Here is a 16355-nt window from a genome sequence, read left to right as displayed (position 1 = left end):
CTCAGTAGGTCCAGTCAAGTCACTGTGACCTTTGGTCTCCTTAGAAATCCCTGATGTTGGCTGTGCTGCACAGTCTGCTTGAGAGTCTGGCCTTTGGAGCAGAGCTGAGTGCTCCCTGCAACAAAGGCGGCTTGTGGATGTTAGAGCGAGGCCACAGAGAAAATCCCGTGGGCCTCGGAGGGTTTGGATCCTGAATGCACTTATCTTTCCGGGTTTGTCAGTTCACTTTTATTTCCCATCCCCAAGTCTCCAACAGGCATCAGATGGGAGGTGGACTAAATACTTATACAGCATCCTTCCGCTCTGGCTACTGGGCCAAGAGAAGGGACTCCTAGATCGTTTTCTAGACCAATAGGAAATTGAATTTCAGAGGAAAGAAACCAATTCCTGGTAAAGAAAGTGGAGGATGTAGGGGGAACTGTTGTTTGCTTAGGCAGTCCAACAAAGATTGATTAAGCTGTGCCTGAGCTGGGTCTTGTGCTGGGTTGCTGTGAATACAAATTGAAATCCAGGCCTTGGTCTGTGAGCTCTCAGTGTGGGGTGGGAAGGAAGGGTCAGGGCAAGTAAGGTTTGGACAGAGAGGAACAGGAGCAAAAGCACGACAGGGAAGGAGTGAGAACCAGCATGGGCTGTGCCTCAGTTCTCAGTGTAAAGTTCGGGCTGGGTGAGGGGGCTAGAGAGGCTCTTGTCCCCATTTGCAAGGGCTTGTTGTGTATGACACATGAGTACACCAGAATTCAGATCTTTTCTCTTTCCCCTATTTGGTGAAGAACCCAGGGCAGTCACCTAACTTCTCTAAGCCCAGTTTTCTCATTTGTAAAATGGGTCAATTATAGTTTGGGTGAGGTAAGGTAATAACACAGTCAGGTCAATGTCTTACTTGACATTTATGTTTTAGAGGGAGCCTGGGTAGTTGAAATTACTGAGTTGGTGATTCAGTAGAAATGAGACATGTGAGCTTGGGGTAGAGTAACCTTAACTCTCTGGGTACAGCTTTGCCCACCGGCATTGGGGCCCACTGAGCCAGTCACTGGGGCCAGACTGCTGTGAAGTCTTTGTTGACAAGTGCACAGAGGCTGAGAACTCAGGATGCATATCCTTACTGCTTATCAGCAGGCTTTGTCCAATCCTGCTGCCTCAAAATCTGGCCACATAGCACTGTACTGGTGACAGGCTGGAGAACATGTGGAGAGACCTGAGGTGGGTGGGGCTCAGGCTAATGTGTGTGTGTGAGGGGGGGGGGGGGCACCCCGGAGCTGAGTGAGGAGCTTAGAGAAAGGCTCTATGAAGTGCAGTGAGATCCTTGGCACCGGGAGAGTGTTCAGCACTGTGAGGTAAAAGGGGGGCTGGCAAAGTCACACCACAGAGATTGGTTTTAATCATAGGACAGTGGGGGCTCTTAGCAGGAGAATAACACAGTCAGGTCAATGTCTTACTTGATATTTATGTATTTAACATTATAATTTTATTTCTTTATGAATGGGTCATATACACTCCTGTTTAAAATGAAAAAGGTACAGAAGACTCTACAGTCAGGATTTTTCCTTCCTGCTCTTGTCCCCTGTCTGTCACTTAGCTCTTTTCCCAACAGACAATCAAAGTTATTTGTTTCTTTTATATTCCTCCAGAGATATTTTATGCATAAAGAAGCAGATACTAATATAACACACACACACACACACACACACACACACACACACACACTTCCTTTTTTTAACACAAGTTACGTTGTTCTTCTCCTTTTCTCACTTTACCCTGGAGATCATTCTATAGTGCTATAGATTATTTTTAATGGCTATATAGTATTCTTTCACTATAGCATGATTTTTACCCTGTCCTCTACTGATGGATATTCTAGGGTTTTCAACTGGAATAAGCTTGCTATAAGGACATTTTACATGTATGTGAGCTTGGTTTTGCCAAAGATTATGTATATGTTTGATAGCTGTTTCCAACTTGATCTTCATAGAGATTGTACTAATTTTACCCCTTCCCACCCTTCCAACAGTGTATGAATCAATTATGTATCTTTAGAAAATTCTTTTTGGGAGCCTGCTTGGAGGATGGTCTTCAGAGGGACAAGTTGAGGTGAAGGGACCCATTAGGTGATATGGGCCTGACATGGGTCATGGGAACTGGAGCTGGAACAGAGCGAGTTGGTGATTCAGTAGAAATGAGACAATCTTTCAGATGAAGTTTTATAGGCCTCAGTTGTTTTTGTGTTTTTGTTGTTAATCCTCACCCAATATTTTTTCCCATTGATTTTTAAAGAGAGTGGAAGGGAGAGGAAGAGACAGTGAGAGAGAAACATCGATGTGAGAGGGACACATTGATTGGTTGCCTCTCTGCACGTGTCCAACCAGAGTTGGGGATTGAGCCTACAACCAAGGTATGTACCCTTGACTGGAATCAAACCCTCAACCCTTCAGTCTGTAGGCTGATGCTCTATCCATTGAGCCAAACCAGCTAGGGCTGAACTCAATGGCTTAAAAAGATGAGTCTGCTGTACATAATTTGTCCTGCTCATGAGATGATAGAATCAGTGTCCCAGCATTGTTCGGCTCAACTGTGGCTGTGTATTTAGGGCATACTCACAATCTGACATGCATACACACACACATACATATGCATGCACACACATATATGCACATACTAGTATATGAACATGTACATATGATGTTTTGTTGATATAGTTGAATGCTCCTGCTCTGCCCCCCACCCCTCGCTCCTCAAAGAACAGGAAGCCCCAGTCAGCACAGAAAGGACAGAAGAAGTGAGTAGATACAGTTCAGTTAAGCATGAGGTGATCATGAGGAAACCACAAGTACTATGAGGAAAAGGCCCAGGAGCCTTAGAGGAGATGCCCTTTACCCACCCAAACTCCTCCTTCACTTTAAAAAAATAAATAAATAAATAAATTTCTCTTGTTTAAACCACCAAGTCTGTGGTTTTTGTTGTTTTTTAATATATTTTTTATTGATTTCAGAGAGGAAGAGAGAGGGCTAGAAACATCAATGATCATAAAGAATCATTGATTGGCTGCCTTCTGCACACCCCTACTGGGGATCAAGCCCGCAACACGGGCATGTGCCCCTGACTGGAATCGAACCTAGGACCCTTCATTCCACAGGCCGATGCTCTATCCGCTGAGCCAAACCAGCTAGGGCTCTTCTTCACTTTTTTAGTCCTCCTCTCCTATCTCTTTGCAGGGGCAAATCTTTAGGCATTTGTCAAGCACTAAGCTATTTCCTGCTTATATTTTCCTATGTAGGATGGAATGAAATGATAGGATTGGTGCAATAGAAAGTCATGGGTTTTAGAGTCACTTAGTCCTGCTCAGGCTAGCTGTGTGGCCTGAGAAAGCTCTCTTTTATAGGCCTCAGTTTTCTGATCTCTAAATGGGGTAACACACCTGCCCTTCATGTTAGTTATGAGGATTCAGTGAAATCTTGTAGGTAAAAGCATGTCACCTGTGGCCTGGTGCTGGGAGGTATGTGATAATTGTTCATTTCCCATTCCGCCCACTATCAATATTAATACTTTAATTGGGCCGGTTTTGCCTGACCTAAGGCATTGGGCAGCTTTCTGAGCTCACCTCTCCCCTTTTCATTTCTAACCTTGTCTTTTCTCCTTCCAGGGGCCCAGATCATTGATCTGATGATGCTGGTCATCGATGTGACCAAGGGGATGCAGACCCAGTCAGCAGAATGCCTTGTGATTGGACAGATTGCCTGCCAGAAGCTGATTGTGGTGTTGAACAAGACGGACCTCTTGGCTGAAGGAAAGAAACAGGCAACCATAGATAAAATGACCAAGAAAATGCAGAAGACCCTGGAGAACACCAAGTAGGTTTGCCAATGAGAGGAAGGTTCACATACACAAGCGGGCTTCAGGGCACACACGGATTGGGAGGCAGCTGTCAACACTGGGTCCTAGTAAGTAGGATATCACCTGGCCCTTGCTTGCATGAAGGGTAAAGGCTAAGATGCTATTGGAAGAGACTCAACAGTACAGAGGCATAAAGAAGCAAGAAGTTGATTTTATAGGTATTTTCCTAACATGAGCACTGTGTGGTTTTGCTCTGCATGATGTTTAGAGAAACCCAGGTTGCCTCCGTCTTGCTGGCCCTCCACTATAGGGTGTGCCCTTGTTCATGTGGTCAGAGTGGGCACAGGCAGTGCTGTGTTCATGTTTGCAGTAAGGTCTAGTGTGTAGGACCTGGACCTAGAAGGGGTAGGTAAAATTCTTTTGGTGAGGACTCCATCCTTCCTGCTCGTTTAGCTAGGGACTGTATTTCCTCACTGTCTGTTTAGCTGCAACTGGAGATAGGAGTTGAAAAGGAGAGATGAGTTCTAGTGGATGACTAGATGTTTTGGTTACAGAGGTTTATAAAATCGGATGGTTATACTGATGAATGGACTGATGGACATTGTTGTGCTGGGGGTACTGTGAAAGGTCAGGTGACAAAAGGACCTTTATTGTATTTTGTGCTAAGGAATTTACAGTTTTATCTTATGGAAAATCAGGAGTTAAAGAATTTTGTGCAGGGGACTGACTGAAAGAGATTTCCCTCCCATATAGAAATGGCTGGCTCTAGGTGGAAGGATGGCATAGCAAGAAGGATCTGGAGGCAACAGAGAGAGGTGGGGGGAGGTTATAGTGGTTTTTCTAGGGAGAGAAGTTTGGCTCAGAATCAAGGTAGTGGAGGGAGGGAAGGGTGAACTAGGGAGATCTAGCAGATCTTGTCAGGCTATTGGCTCTGATTACAATCAGCACATTCTGATAGGAGAGGTCCACGGGGGAAGAAAGGTGACAGTGCTACTAGGCAGGGTGGGGGTGGGGGTGTGTGGAGACTATGAGACAGAAGCCACCTGGTTGCTCAGGTGGCCAAGGAAATGACTAATTCCAATGTTGTCGCGAAAATGAGAAAACATCCTTCTTGAACACACAGTGATGGCAATCTCATTGTTTTATCAATTCCTCTCTTTTCTGGGCCAGCACTTTTTGATCAATACTAAATAGTGGTCACCAGGAGACACTGTGCTTCCTCTATGCTATGCAGCCTGAGACAATGTCCTGCTACTTCCACCTCTCCTCCTGCCTGTGGAGGGCAATCAAGTAAAGTGTTTTTGTTTCCCCATCATAAAGATTGATATGCCTTCCCATTTATGACTTTTTTTTTTTTTTTCTTTCAGATCTAACACCTGCAGTTCTCCCTCAGAATTCTCAAGTTGATTAAATTAAAGCTCCAGGCCTGTGAATGGGCCAAATATGTCATAAAAGATTTCCTAGCGCTGCCTTTTGTTAGCAAAATTCATCAATCTGATAAAATCGACACATTTAGATAAGTGTTGCATAAAAATTCAGACTTTGTTATTCCCAACGGAAGTGGATATGAGACTGTAAGAAGGAAGATAAAAAATTATATCTTCTTTTTTAGTGAGTTATTTGATTCCCTACCGTTTTATTTACTTGTCAGAAAGGGGGGAACAGGTCCTTTGGACCTCTGCATAAAAACCTAGCACAATGTCAGTATCACTTGCTATATAAACAAGACCTTCTGCGATGGGCTTAGAGTACTTTTAAGGGTGAATTAATTTTGATTATTTCGATTAATTAAATTAAAGAAAATTCTTACTTGCAAGTTTAAATTATACTCTATTTTAGTTTATTGGTTGAATGTCAAATTGTGGACTTTATCACTCATCCAGAGGAAATTTTCCATCTGAGGGTCCTTGAAACCTGTCCTCTCCTCATTCAGCACCCAAAGGGCTGAGAGAGAAACTCAGATAAAGGAAAGGATTGATATCCTGATGCGTTGTAGTTAGTGAGCTCAGTGAGCCTGTGGCCAGGTCAAGTGAATCCCTTCCTAAGAAAACATTAGTTCTTACCTCTGCAACAGTGAATTTCTTCAAATCATTTTAAGTGGTGATTTCCTTTTCTTATGGTCTCTTGTTGAGTAAATCCTTTGCAAATGCTGGTCCAAATGTAAAGAAATTTTCTATCAGGAAGGGAAAAATTTGAGCTGGAGAACTATGTTTTATATGTATTAAATCCTGAAGTGTTAAAACATGAAAATATTTTTCTTCCTATCCAAAGAATAATTGAAAGAAAATTTGGAAAATAGAGAAAAGTGATTAAAGACCACCCAAAGATTTCTTATCTCAAAAAAGCCGCTGCTGATGTTTTGGTTTATTTCATTCCTAGCTTTTCACTATACATAGTATTGACCCCCACTTTTTAGTAAAATATACATAACTTAATATTTCTTATTTTAACTGTTTGTAAATGTACAATTCAGTGGCATCAAATACATTCACAAAGCTGCGTACTTACCAAACTCTCTATACTGAAAACTTTTTCATGATTCCCAACATAAACAATAGCTTCCCTTCTCTCGCCCCTCTCCAATCCTCTGATAGCCTTTATTCTGCTTTCTATCTATATGAATTTGCTTATTCTAGGTACCTTATGTAAATGGAACCATACAATACCTGGCCTTCTGTGTTTGGCTTATTTCACTTATTATGATGCTTTCAGGATCCATTTATGTTGTTGCATGTGTCAGAATTTCATTTCTTTTAATAGCTGAATACTATTCTATTGTGTTCAAATACCATATTTTATTTATTCATTCATGTATTGATGGACTCTTGGGTTGTTTCCTTTTGGTTATTGTGGATAATGCTGCTATAAACACTGGTATACAAATATCTATTTGAATACCTGCTATCAATTCCTTTGATCGCTCCTAACCTCTCTGCCTGCCTTCCTGATCGCCCCTAATTTCTCTCCTCTGCGGCCCGATCACTCCTAACTATTCTCCCCTGCCAGCCTGATCTCCCCTAACTGCCTCTGCCTTGGCCCCCACCACTGTGGCTTTGTCTGGAAGGACATCCAGAAAACGTCTGGTCTAATTAGCATATTACCCTTTTATTAGTATAGATAATATTGTAATGACTATGTACGGTGCCATGCGAGTCCTGGAAGTATGGGGGGCGGGGGAGAGAACACTTTATAAACACTGCAATGAACATAGGAGTGCATATATTCTTTTGAATTAGTATTTTGAGTTTCTTCAGATAGATACCCGTAAGTGGAATCACTGGGTCATACGGCAGAGTTCCATTTAAAATAATTTTTTTTTCTACTTGGAATTTATTGTGTAAATACCACATTTAAATGTTACCTGATACAAATTAACTATTTAATCCATGGATAGAGTTCTTATTCCACATGTGGGGTTTGTCATTATTTTTTAAATTAATTTATTTCCTTATCCCCCCCATTGCCTGCCTCACCACACTACTCATGCCCTCACCCCCTTAGTGTCAAGATCCTCCTTACTGTTTTCTGTAGGGGCTGAACCAGTCTGCATTACCACCAACAATGCATGAGGGTTCGCTTTTCTCCACATTCTCTCCAACACTGTTGTTTGCTGATTTATTGATGATAGCCATTCTGATAGGTGTGAGGTGATATCTCATTGTGGTTTTAATGTGCATTTCTCTGATAATTAGTGAGGTTGAGCATCTTTTCATATTTCTATTTTCTATCTTTATGTCCTTTTTGGAAAAGTGTCTATTCAGGTCCTCTGCTCATTTTCAAAATTGAATTTATTTGATTGCGTTGGTTAATGAAATTATATAGGTTTAAGGTATACAATTCTATAATACATCATCTGTATATTGTATTGTGTGTTCCCCACCTCAAGTCATGTATCTTTCTGTCACCATTTTCTCTGCCCGTTTTAAAAATTGGATTGTTTGGGATTACTTTGGTATTTACTTGTCTGAGTTTCTTATAAATTTTGGAGACTAACCCTTGTCAGGTATCATTGGTGAATATCTTCTGCCATTCAATAGGTTGTCTTTACATTTTGCTGATGGTTTCCTTTTCTGTTCAAAAACTTTTTAGTTTGATGTAGTCCCATTTGTCTTTCTTTTTTTGGGGTGAGGGGGATTGTTTATTTGTTTCTCTTGTCTGAGGAGATTTATTAAAAAACAATGCTCAGAGAAAAGTCAGAAATTTTACTGCCTAGAAGTTTTATGGGTTTGAGTCTTATATTTAAGTCTTTAATCCACTTAGAGTCTATTCTTGTGTATGATGTAGGAATGTGGTATAGTTTCATTTTTTTTGGCATGTATTTGTCGAGTTTTCTCAGCACTATTTATTACATAGACTGTCTTTACTCCATTGTATGTTCTTGCCTCCTTTGTCAAATATTAGTTGACTAGATATGGGTTTACTTCTGGGGTCTCTGTTCTGTTCCATTGAGCTATATGTCTGTTTTTATGCCAGTACCATGCTGTTTTGATTACTGTGACCTTGTACTATAGTTTGATATTAGTGTGATATCTCCAACTTCCCCCCTCCCCCACCTCCCCAAGATTGTTATAGCTATTTGGGTTATTTTGTAGTTCCATATAAATTTTTGGATTATTTGTTCTAGATCTGTGAAATACACTGTTGGTGGTTTATTTTTTTATTTCAAATATATATATTTTTATTGATTCAGAGAGGAAGGGAGAGGGATAGAGAAAGATAGAAACATCAATGATGAAAGCATCATTGATTGGCTGTCTCTCGCATGCTCCACATTGGTAATAGAGCCCACAACCTGGGCAAGTGCCCTGACTGGGAATCGAACCATGATTTTCTGGTTGCTAGGTTGACATGCAACAACTGAGCCATGCTGACTGGGCCACCCTTGGTGTTTTGATAGTAATTGTGTTGAATTTATAGATTACTTTGGGCAGTTTGGACATTTTAATTATATTAATTTTTAAAATATATTTTTATTGATTTCAGAGAGGAAGGAAGAGGCAAAGAGATAGAAACATCAATGATGAGAGAAAATCATCAATTTGCCGCCTCCTGTACTCCCCTTTTGGGGATAGAGCCCACACCCCAGGCTTGTGCCCTTGACCAGAATCGTGCCTGGGACCCTTCAATCTGCAGGCTGATGTTCTATCCACTGAGCCAAATCTATATTAATTCTATCTATGAGCATGGTATATGCTTTCATTTATTTGTATGTTCTTCAATTTCTTGGAACAACTTTGTTTTTGTTTTTCAGACTCTTATTTGTTTACTTCTGCTCTTCTTTACTTTTCTTCTACTCATTTTGGGCTTTGTTTGCTATTCTTTGTCTTGACCTCTCCCTCCCCCCCCCCCCTCATATGCCTTCACCTAGTCCCCCCCACCCCCCATGGTTATGTTTGTATGCAGGCGTACAAGTCCTTCAGTTGACCTCTTACAGCCACCCCCCCCCCCAACTCCCTTGCCTTCCCGCTATAGTTTGACAGTCTGTTCAATGGTTCTTTATCTCTATAACTATTCCCCCCCCCATTTTTTTTCTTTGAAAAATCTTGCACTGCAGACTAGAAATAAACATAGAATAACAAAAAACGTTTGAGTCCCAATTTCAGTGTCTATCAGTTCTGAGACCCAGTTTCAATGTCAAATAGTTCCTTATGTGTACATGTCAGCAGTGATATCTGGATGATGGACAAATGGTGGCCATGCAGGTCCAACCCTCTCTGGTTTGGTCCTGGGCAACCTGCAGCAACACATAGCTGCTGACTGCTAGCGTAGCTAGGCGTCATTAGTGTCTTCCATCTCTGAGCTGTTTCTCCTCTTGTCTTCTTGGTTGGAATTTGTTTACATTTTCATTTGTCTCAAATTATCTTTTGATTTCTTCCTTGTTGTCATTGTTAATCCATTTATTGTAAATAACTTTATTTAGCCTCCATGTGTTTGTGTATTTTTTACTATACTTGTAATTGATTTCTGGTTTTATACCATTGTGGTTGGAGAAGATGCTTGATATAATTAAAAAATTTTAAGTTTATTGAGACTTGTTTTGTGTCCTAACATATGGTCTGTCCTGGAAAATGTTCCATGTGCACTGAAAATAATGTATATTCTGTTGCTTTGTAAAATGCTCTGAAAGTATCAATTAAATCCATCTGGTCTAGCTTTCATTTAAGGCCACTTTTTTCTTGTTGATTTTCTGTCTGGAACATCTATCAATTAATGCCAATGGGGTGTTAAGTCCCCTATGACCGCATTACTGTTGCTCTCTCCTTTTATGTCCATCAAGATTCACTTTATATATTTAGGTGCTCCTGTGTTGGATACATGAATGTTAACAGGGGTTATATTCTTTTGTTGAATTGTTCCATTTATCATCATATAATGCCATTTTTTGTCTTTTATTATAGTCATTGTTTTAAAGTCTATTTTGTCTCATATAAGTATTGCTACCCAAGCTTTTATTTTGTTTTCATGTGCATGAAATATCTTTTTCCATCTCTTATAGTCTGTGTGTATCTTTTGTTATGAGGTAGGTCTCTTGTAGAAAGCATATGTTTTAGGTTTTCTATCCTTTCAGCTATCTGTGTGGATAGGAAAGTGTTTTTTCACCTTTACTGAGATATTTATTTATGTTCATTGGCATAAAAGATTATGTAAATTTAAGACCTGGTGTTGATTATAAATATATTATGAAATGATTACTGCTATAGTGTTAGATAACACCTCCATCATATCACATAATTACCATTTCTTTTTGTGGTGAGATCATTTAAAATTTACTGACATTACATGTAGATTTGTTTTTTATTTTTTGTCTCATCGAGGATATGTGGTTTTTTTTAATTGATTTTAGAGAGAGAAAAACATAAATGTAAGAGAAAAACATTGATAGGTTGCTTCCTGTACACACCTTTTATCCCTCCTTAATGTTTTCTTTTTTATTTTCAGGAGTATTTAATATTGATAAAGATATTGTTATCAATTGACCCTTTGCCTATCATTTTTACTACAAGTAAATCTTTAGCATTTATTATATGTCTTTTCACTTTAGTTGCTTTTTTTTTGACATGCAGAAGCTTCTAATTTTTATGTAGTCAAACTTTTGATTGTTTTTCTCTGTGACTTATCTTTGAAAGCATTTAAAATTACTCTTGCATAAGCATTTATGAATGTTAACAGAAATCAAAATAGGAGATAAAAATGTACCCACAATCTTCCCAGCACATCAAATTAAAGTGTTTTTCCCTAGAATTCTTGTCAGTCTTTTCCACATGTACATCATTTGAGGTGGTTGTTATCACTACTTTGACACTGTTCTTGTGTTCTAGGCTTTCTTTCTTTATTTTCCACTAAATGTTATCATCTGACAATATCCTTGATGCATCTTTCTTTCAGACTTCCTCTGTGCTTCCTCTTGCTTTTTAAACATTTTCTATTTCTTTGTTTCTGTGTTAGCCAAGGACATCTGCTTAGAGCCCACTAGGGCTCTTTTGGCCCTTCCTCCCTCACTTGCAAAATCTCAAGTGGTTTGGCTGCTGCCAAGGAGATTCTTATAAGGTGTGCATTCCATACTGGCTATGTGATTGACTAGTTGTTTGGTCTTGGACAGTTTACTTTATCTCTCTGAGTTAATTTTCTTCTGTAAAATGGGAACTGGTAAGATCAGCCTCATAGTATTTGTTACGAGGAGGTATTTGACATGGAGCCTGGTACATAGTAGGTATTTACTGCTTCTCAGGGAGGGTTCTGAAAATGGAAGTTAAAACCCAGGAGCATAATTTTATTTATTTATTTAGTATTGATTTGTGTATTGGGCCATTGTGCCCTTCCCAGCCACCTACCCGCCCAGATTTTCGGGAAAGAAAGGGAATAGAGTCATCCTGCAATGTGACCTCTACCCACAAGCATTTACCCCTGCACTGTAAATGTCACCTCTGCCACAGCTGCTGACCGGGTGATCCCAACATCAGGTCCCGTGGGTGGGGCCTAAGAGCAGAGGCTGAGAGGCCTTAGCACCCAGCTGCCCGGAAAGCTGCACTCTGCAGTGGGAGGGGGGGAGGGCAGAGCTTCCTGAAGGTCCCCCAGGGAAGACCCCCCGCCCCCCTAGCATCACCTGGTCTGGAGAAAGGAGGGCCAGAGCATGAGACTTCCTTGCTTCCAGTACCTCCCCTCTAAGCTCTATCTCTACACGAAAAGCTCCAGAGAGAAGGAACCAGACTCTTCCCCACCACCCTATCTCCAGGCCTCGCTAATTAACTGGCACAATCAGTGTGAAATAATTAACATCAGACCACTGGGCAGTCAAACCCAGGCTCCCTCCTTGTGCCAAAGAAAGCCCACCTTGGAGGCCTTGGCCTTGATATTAAGCAACTCTGTGGTCTGAGGCCAGTCTCCTAACCCACGTGGCCAAAAACGCAGCCACTTTAGCTCCTGCCCCCAGAGGCTGGCTGGAGAAGAGGAGATGGTCTATGCAAGTATGGGACCTTGAGCTTGCCAAGCCGTGCCATGGCTTCCTGGGACCAGCCGTGGGCACCAGGGCTCCCATCTCTGAGATTTGGGGGAGAGCTCATTGGCTGTCACACGCCCATGAATAAGTGGTGCCCCCCAGGCAGCTGGAACCACTATGTACTTCCCCTGCATCGTGAATCCAGGAGCACACTTTTAAATTGTGTTGTTCAATAAATGGAATCCCTCTGGGGACTCCATTTCCTCATCTGCCAGGTGGGGTATGGTGGCACTCTCTTTTTAGGTGCCTCTGAAAGGAGGAAAGGAGGGAACGCCCATAGTGCGGCTGGTCTGTTCTACCAGGTGCTTCACAGGTGTGTTCTGTGTCCATGCTGATGATCACTGAACTATGGTGGGACTTGTTTTTCTGTTCCAGGTTCCGAGGTGCACCAATTATACCTGTGGCGGCCAAGCCTGGGGGACCAGAGGCCCCAGAAACAGAAGCTCCACAGGGCATCTCAGAGCTCATTGAGGTACTGTCAGCTTGAACCAGTTCTGCTCAGGCAGGTTCCTTTGTGTCCTGCTCAGCCTGAGAGGGACAGAGAAACAGGCTCCCCCCCGCCCCCAATCTCCCGTCCCCCAAGAGGATTCTGGGGTGGTTCCTTTAAACTCCACCCCGCCCCCCAAAAGCTTAATGCAATCTCCCTCAGAAAGTTAATCCCAAGCATAACTGGGGGCCTCCACCCTTCTAAGCCTTTTCCCTTCTTTCTCTTGTCAAATACTTCCACACAGACAAAGCAGATCCTCTCAGTCTGGAACTCTGGGGCCATGCCATCTAGTCCTTCAGATTGTACCAGGTCCTCCACCTGGGCTAGTGGGCTGGGGGCCAGTGAGCCAGGGAGAAGGAGATGGGCCCAGCAGCAGGGACAGTACAGCGTAGGTCCTGTGGCCTCTACCAAAACACTGGAGGCTTTCTCTTCTGAAGCCGAGGGCCCAAGGCTCAGGCTGTTCCTCCAGGCTGGGTAGTAGTAGACAGAGGGAGGGAGCATAACCATTCAGAGGGTGGCCCGGGCAGCCAGCAGGCAGAGTGGAGGTGGAGGTGGAGAGGTGGTGATGCTTCTGTGGAAATGACAATGAGACTAGAGACTGTAGTGTCCCTCGCTGGGCACTTGGGGCAGCTCAGAGGCTTGCAGTGCTGGCCCCACTACCTACTCTCTCTTGTGACCTTAGGCCCATGACCTGCTCTCTCTGGCCTCAGTTCCCCCACTTACAAAGTAGAGAAGATAATAGGACCACTTCCCTGAGAATTTGCTGTGAGGGTTAAACGAGTTAATTGTGTATAATGTGCTCAGAACAGTGCTATATCAGTTTACTGAGATGGTGAGACATGATTATCACATACCAAACACTGTACTAAGATCTTCACATACAAGCTCATTAACATTCATAGTGACCCTGAGAGGCTTAAATTATCTGCAAATTACCTCAGAGAGGTTAAGTAACTTGCCCAAGGTCTCATAGAAAGTATGTGGTGAAGCTAGGATTCAAACTCGGGTCAGTTGTGGGGTGGACTTTGGGTTCTGCCTGGGTCCACAGAACCAAGATCAGATGTGACTGTGCTACCACTGTTTCTGTGATTACACGGTGCTGATCTTGCTGAGGTAGCTAAAGCAATATTTTCTGGGTAAAGCTATTGTTACTTTTTCACCAGATCCAGAGAGTACTGGACTGGGAACTTGGAACAGTTGTGTTTGTTAAGGCAAAATCCACATTTATATATTTATATATTCCTTTAAGAAGCCTCCACATACATCTCAGGCCAAGCCTGTTTGAAATCTCTAGTCTTTTTTCAAAAGAATTGTTATCACACGATTAAGAGTTTGAAACATTTATTACCGAATACTTTTTGATAGGAAATAGCAAAATAAAAGGACTAATGTGGTCTTAGTTTTTATTTGTTTAGTGGTAATTAGCTCTAACACCATCTCTGAGCACATAGATGTCATAAAGACAGTGGGCAGGTTAAGGTTGAAGATGTGGAAAGAGTCCACAGAGAAGGAAAAGCAGGACCACTAACTGAGGGAAGCACTGGCCCTTTGCAGGCGGGGCTTGGAGAAGTGGCCCTCACCCCTCCTGTCCTAATAAACTCAGGCAATCACCTCTGGGAACAGCCCTTCTCTCCCCCAATCCTTCAGTTTCCCTTCAGTCACTTGTCCTCTCAGGTGAGAGGCCAACTGCTAGTGACACTTGGAAGTACTCACAGCCCTGGGAGGGGAGACAAATACACAGATTATCACAATAGCACTTAACTGGTGATGAGGAGGAGAAATGCAGTCATACAAAAAGGGTAGCAAAGCCTTTCCAGAGGTGTCGTTGCCACTTTGCCCTCCTGGGAGAATAGTAGGGGTAAGGCTAAAACAGGGTGGTGAACTTCAGGGCCTGCCAGTGGCTGGTGTCTGGTGAGAAAGGACAAGAGGTGGAAGACTAGGCCTCAGCAATACCTAGGCGCTAGATGATGACAAATCTTAAATTCTGCAGGCATCAGGTGGATGGAAAAGCATGGGAAGCCAGGGAGCAATGTGACCAAAGGTGTCCTGTAGGAGGCTGCCCCTGCTGCAGGGTGGGTGAGGACCCGGACGCCTGACCTGTTAGGAGGCTGTTGCAGTAATTAATCCCAATGGGAGAGCGTAGATGAGGCTTCTCCAAGTGCCCTTTGCCTTTGCACTGAGGGAAGGCACGGAGAGCATGGCAGAAGTTTAGAGTGCAGTCAGGAAGTATAATAGTCCGTTTCGGATCCGGGTTGGCCTGCCCTCCTCTGCCCTGTCCCATCCAGTTCTCTCCCAACAGAGTGTGGCACAAGCATCTCTTTTCTAGCTCCTGACGTCCCAGATTTCCATCCCAACGAGAGATCCCTCGGGACCATTCCTCATGTCTGTGGACCACTGTTTCTCCATCAAAGGCCAGGGCACTGTGATGACAGGGACCATCCTCTCAGGCTCCATCGGCCTCGGCGACAATGTGGAGATTCCTGCCCTCAAGGTCAGTCTTACCTTGTCCTTTCTTTTGCCCTCTTTCTCTAGTGGCAAAGGAGAGGAATGATCCCTTTGTCCTCAGCTGGGTCTGCTTCCTGGGACTGGCCAGTGGATGCTGCTCTGCTCCATCTCCTTTCATGCCTTGCCTGGATTCTAGAGCTACCACTCCCCTAATTCTTATAACAGCACCCATTTGGGGAGATCCATGATGTGCCGCGATGGTTCCAGAAGGTGCATTAGGCTCAGGACCGTGTGGTCACAAGTGAGATGTTAGGTGTAAACCTCCTTTCTACAAGCTTTCTGTGTCAGGGGGCAAGTCAAATTAAGCACAATTAGAATCTTGTGTTGTTCAGTCATACAGCCTGGAAGACATCCAGATGAGTTTCATACTCCTAATGACCGCTGGCAGATTCCATGCCATCTCTCTGGAGAACTGTGAGAAGAACGGATAGCTCTGTGTCTTCCCAGCTTCCCCATCTTCTGGGAACTTCTGGCTGGCTCTGAATTAAAAGATGTCCAGTGGCCTTGATATTTCTCTTCTTCATTGGGCTTTTCTTATGGTTTTAGTTTAGAGGAAAAACTTTCAGCTTCCCTGACTGCCCTTTCCTTCTCTTTAGGGGGGATGAAGGTGGAAAACAAGGCTAGTTATAGTAGGAAGAACATAGCAGGAATTCAGGGTCCAGGGCAGTTCTCTGGTTCTAGAAAAATACAGAGTACAGGAAAGTGGTGGCATGCACTTGGCTCTGTATGTACACCCAGGGACAATGCCAGCTGCCGATGTACTGACAGCTGTAGGCAAATGAATTTTGTATGCTAACTAAGAATTCTCCCTGGTGGGCCATTGTCGTGTTAATATGGTTCACTAGCTGTATTAGGGTCCACCAGAGAAACAACCAAAAGCATGTGCATGTATCTATGTACACAGAAAGAGGGATGTATTTTAAGGAATTGGCTCCCAAGATTGTGAGGCCTGGCAAGGCCAAAATCCACAGGGTGAACCAGCAAGATGGAAACCCAGGGAAGAGTTGCAATTTGAGTCTGAAGGCTGGCAGAATTTCC

At 42.9% G+C, this 16355-nt stretch overlaps 1 protein-coding gene across 2 annotated transcripts in view; it reads left to right on the top strand.

Moving 5' to 3' along the window:
• Positions 1-16355, top strand: part of EEFSEC (eukaryotic elongation factor, selenocysteine-tRNA specific) — a 212917-nt gene that overhangs the window by 84209 nt on the left and 112353 nt on the right. The window contains exons 2-4 of one of the 2 annotated variants that reach the window (XM_036418616.2): positions 3638-3845; positions 12701-12797; positions 15139-15303. In XM_036418616.2, coding sequence (XP_036274509.1) covers positions 3638-3845; positions 12701-12797; positions 15139-15303 — 470 coding nt within the window. The remainder of the gene's footprint in view (positions 1-3637; positions 3846-12700; positions 12798-15138; positions 15304-16355) is intronic. The other variant, XM_036418617.2, reaches the window with a different exon arrangement.

The sequence above is a fragment of the Pipistrellus kuhlii genome, unplaced genomic scaffold (genome assembly GCF_014108245.1).
Source record: "Pipistrellus kuhlii isolate mPipKuh1 unplaced genomic scaffold, mPipKuh1.p scaffold_m20_p_6, whole genome shotgun sequence".
Lineage (NCBI taxonomy): Eukaryota > Metazoa > Chordata > Mammalia > Chiroptera > Vespertilionidae > Pipistrellus > Pipistrellus kuhlii.
This window is presented reverse-complemented; position numbering and strand designations above follow the sequence as displayed.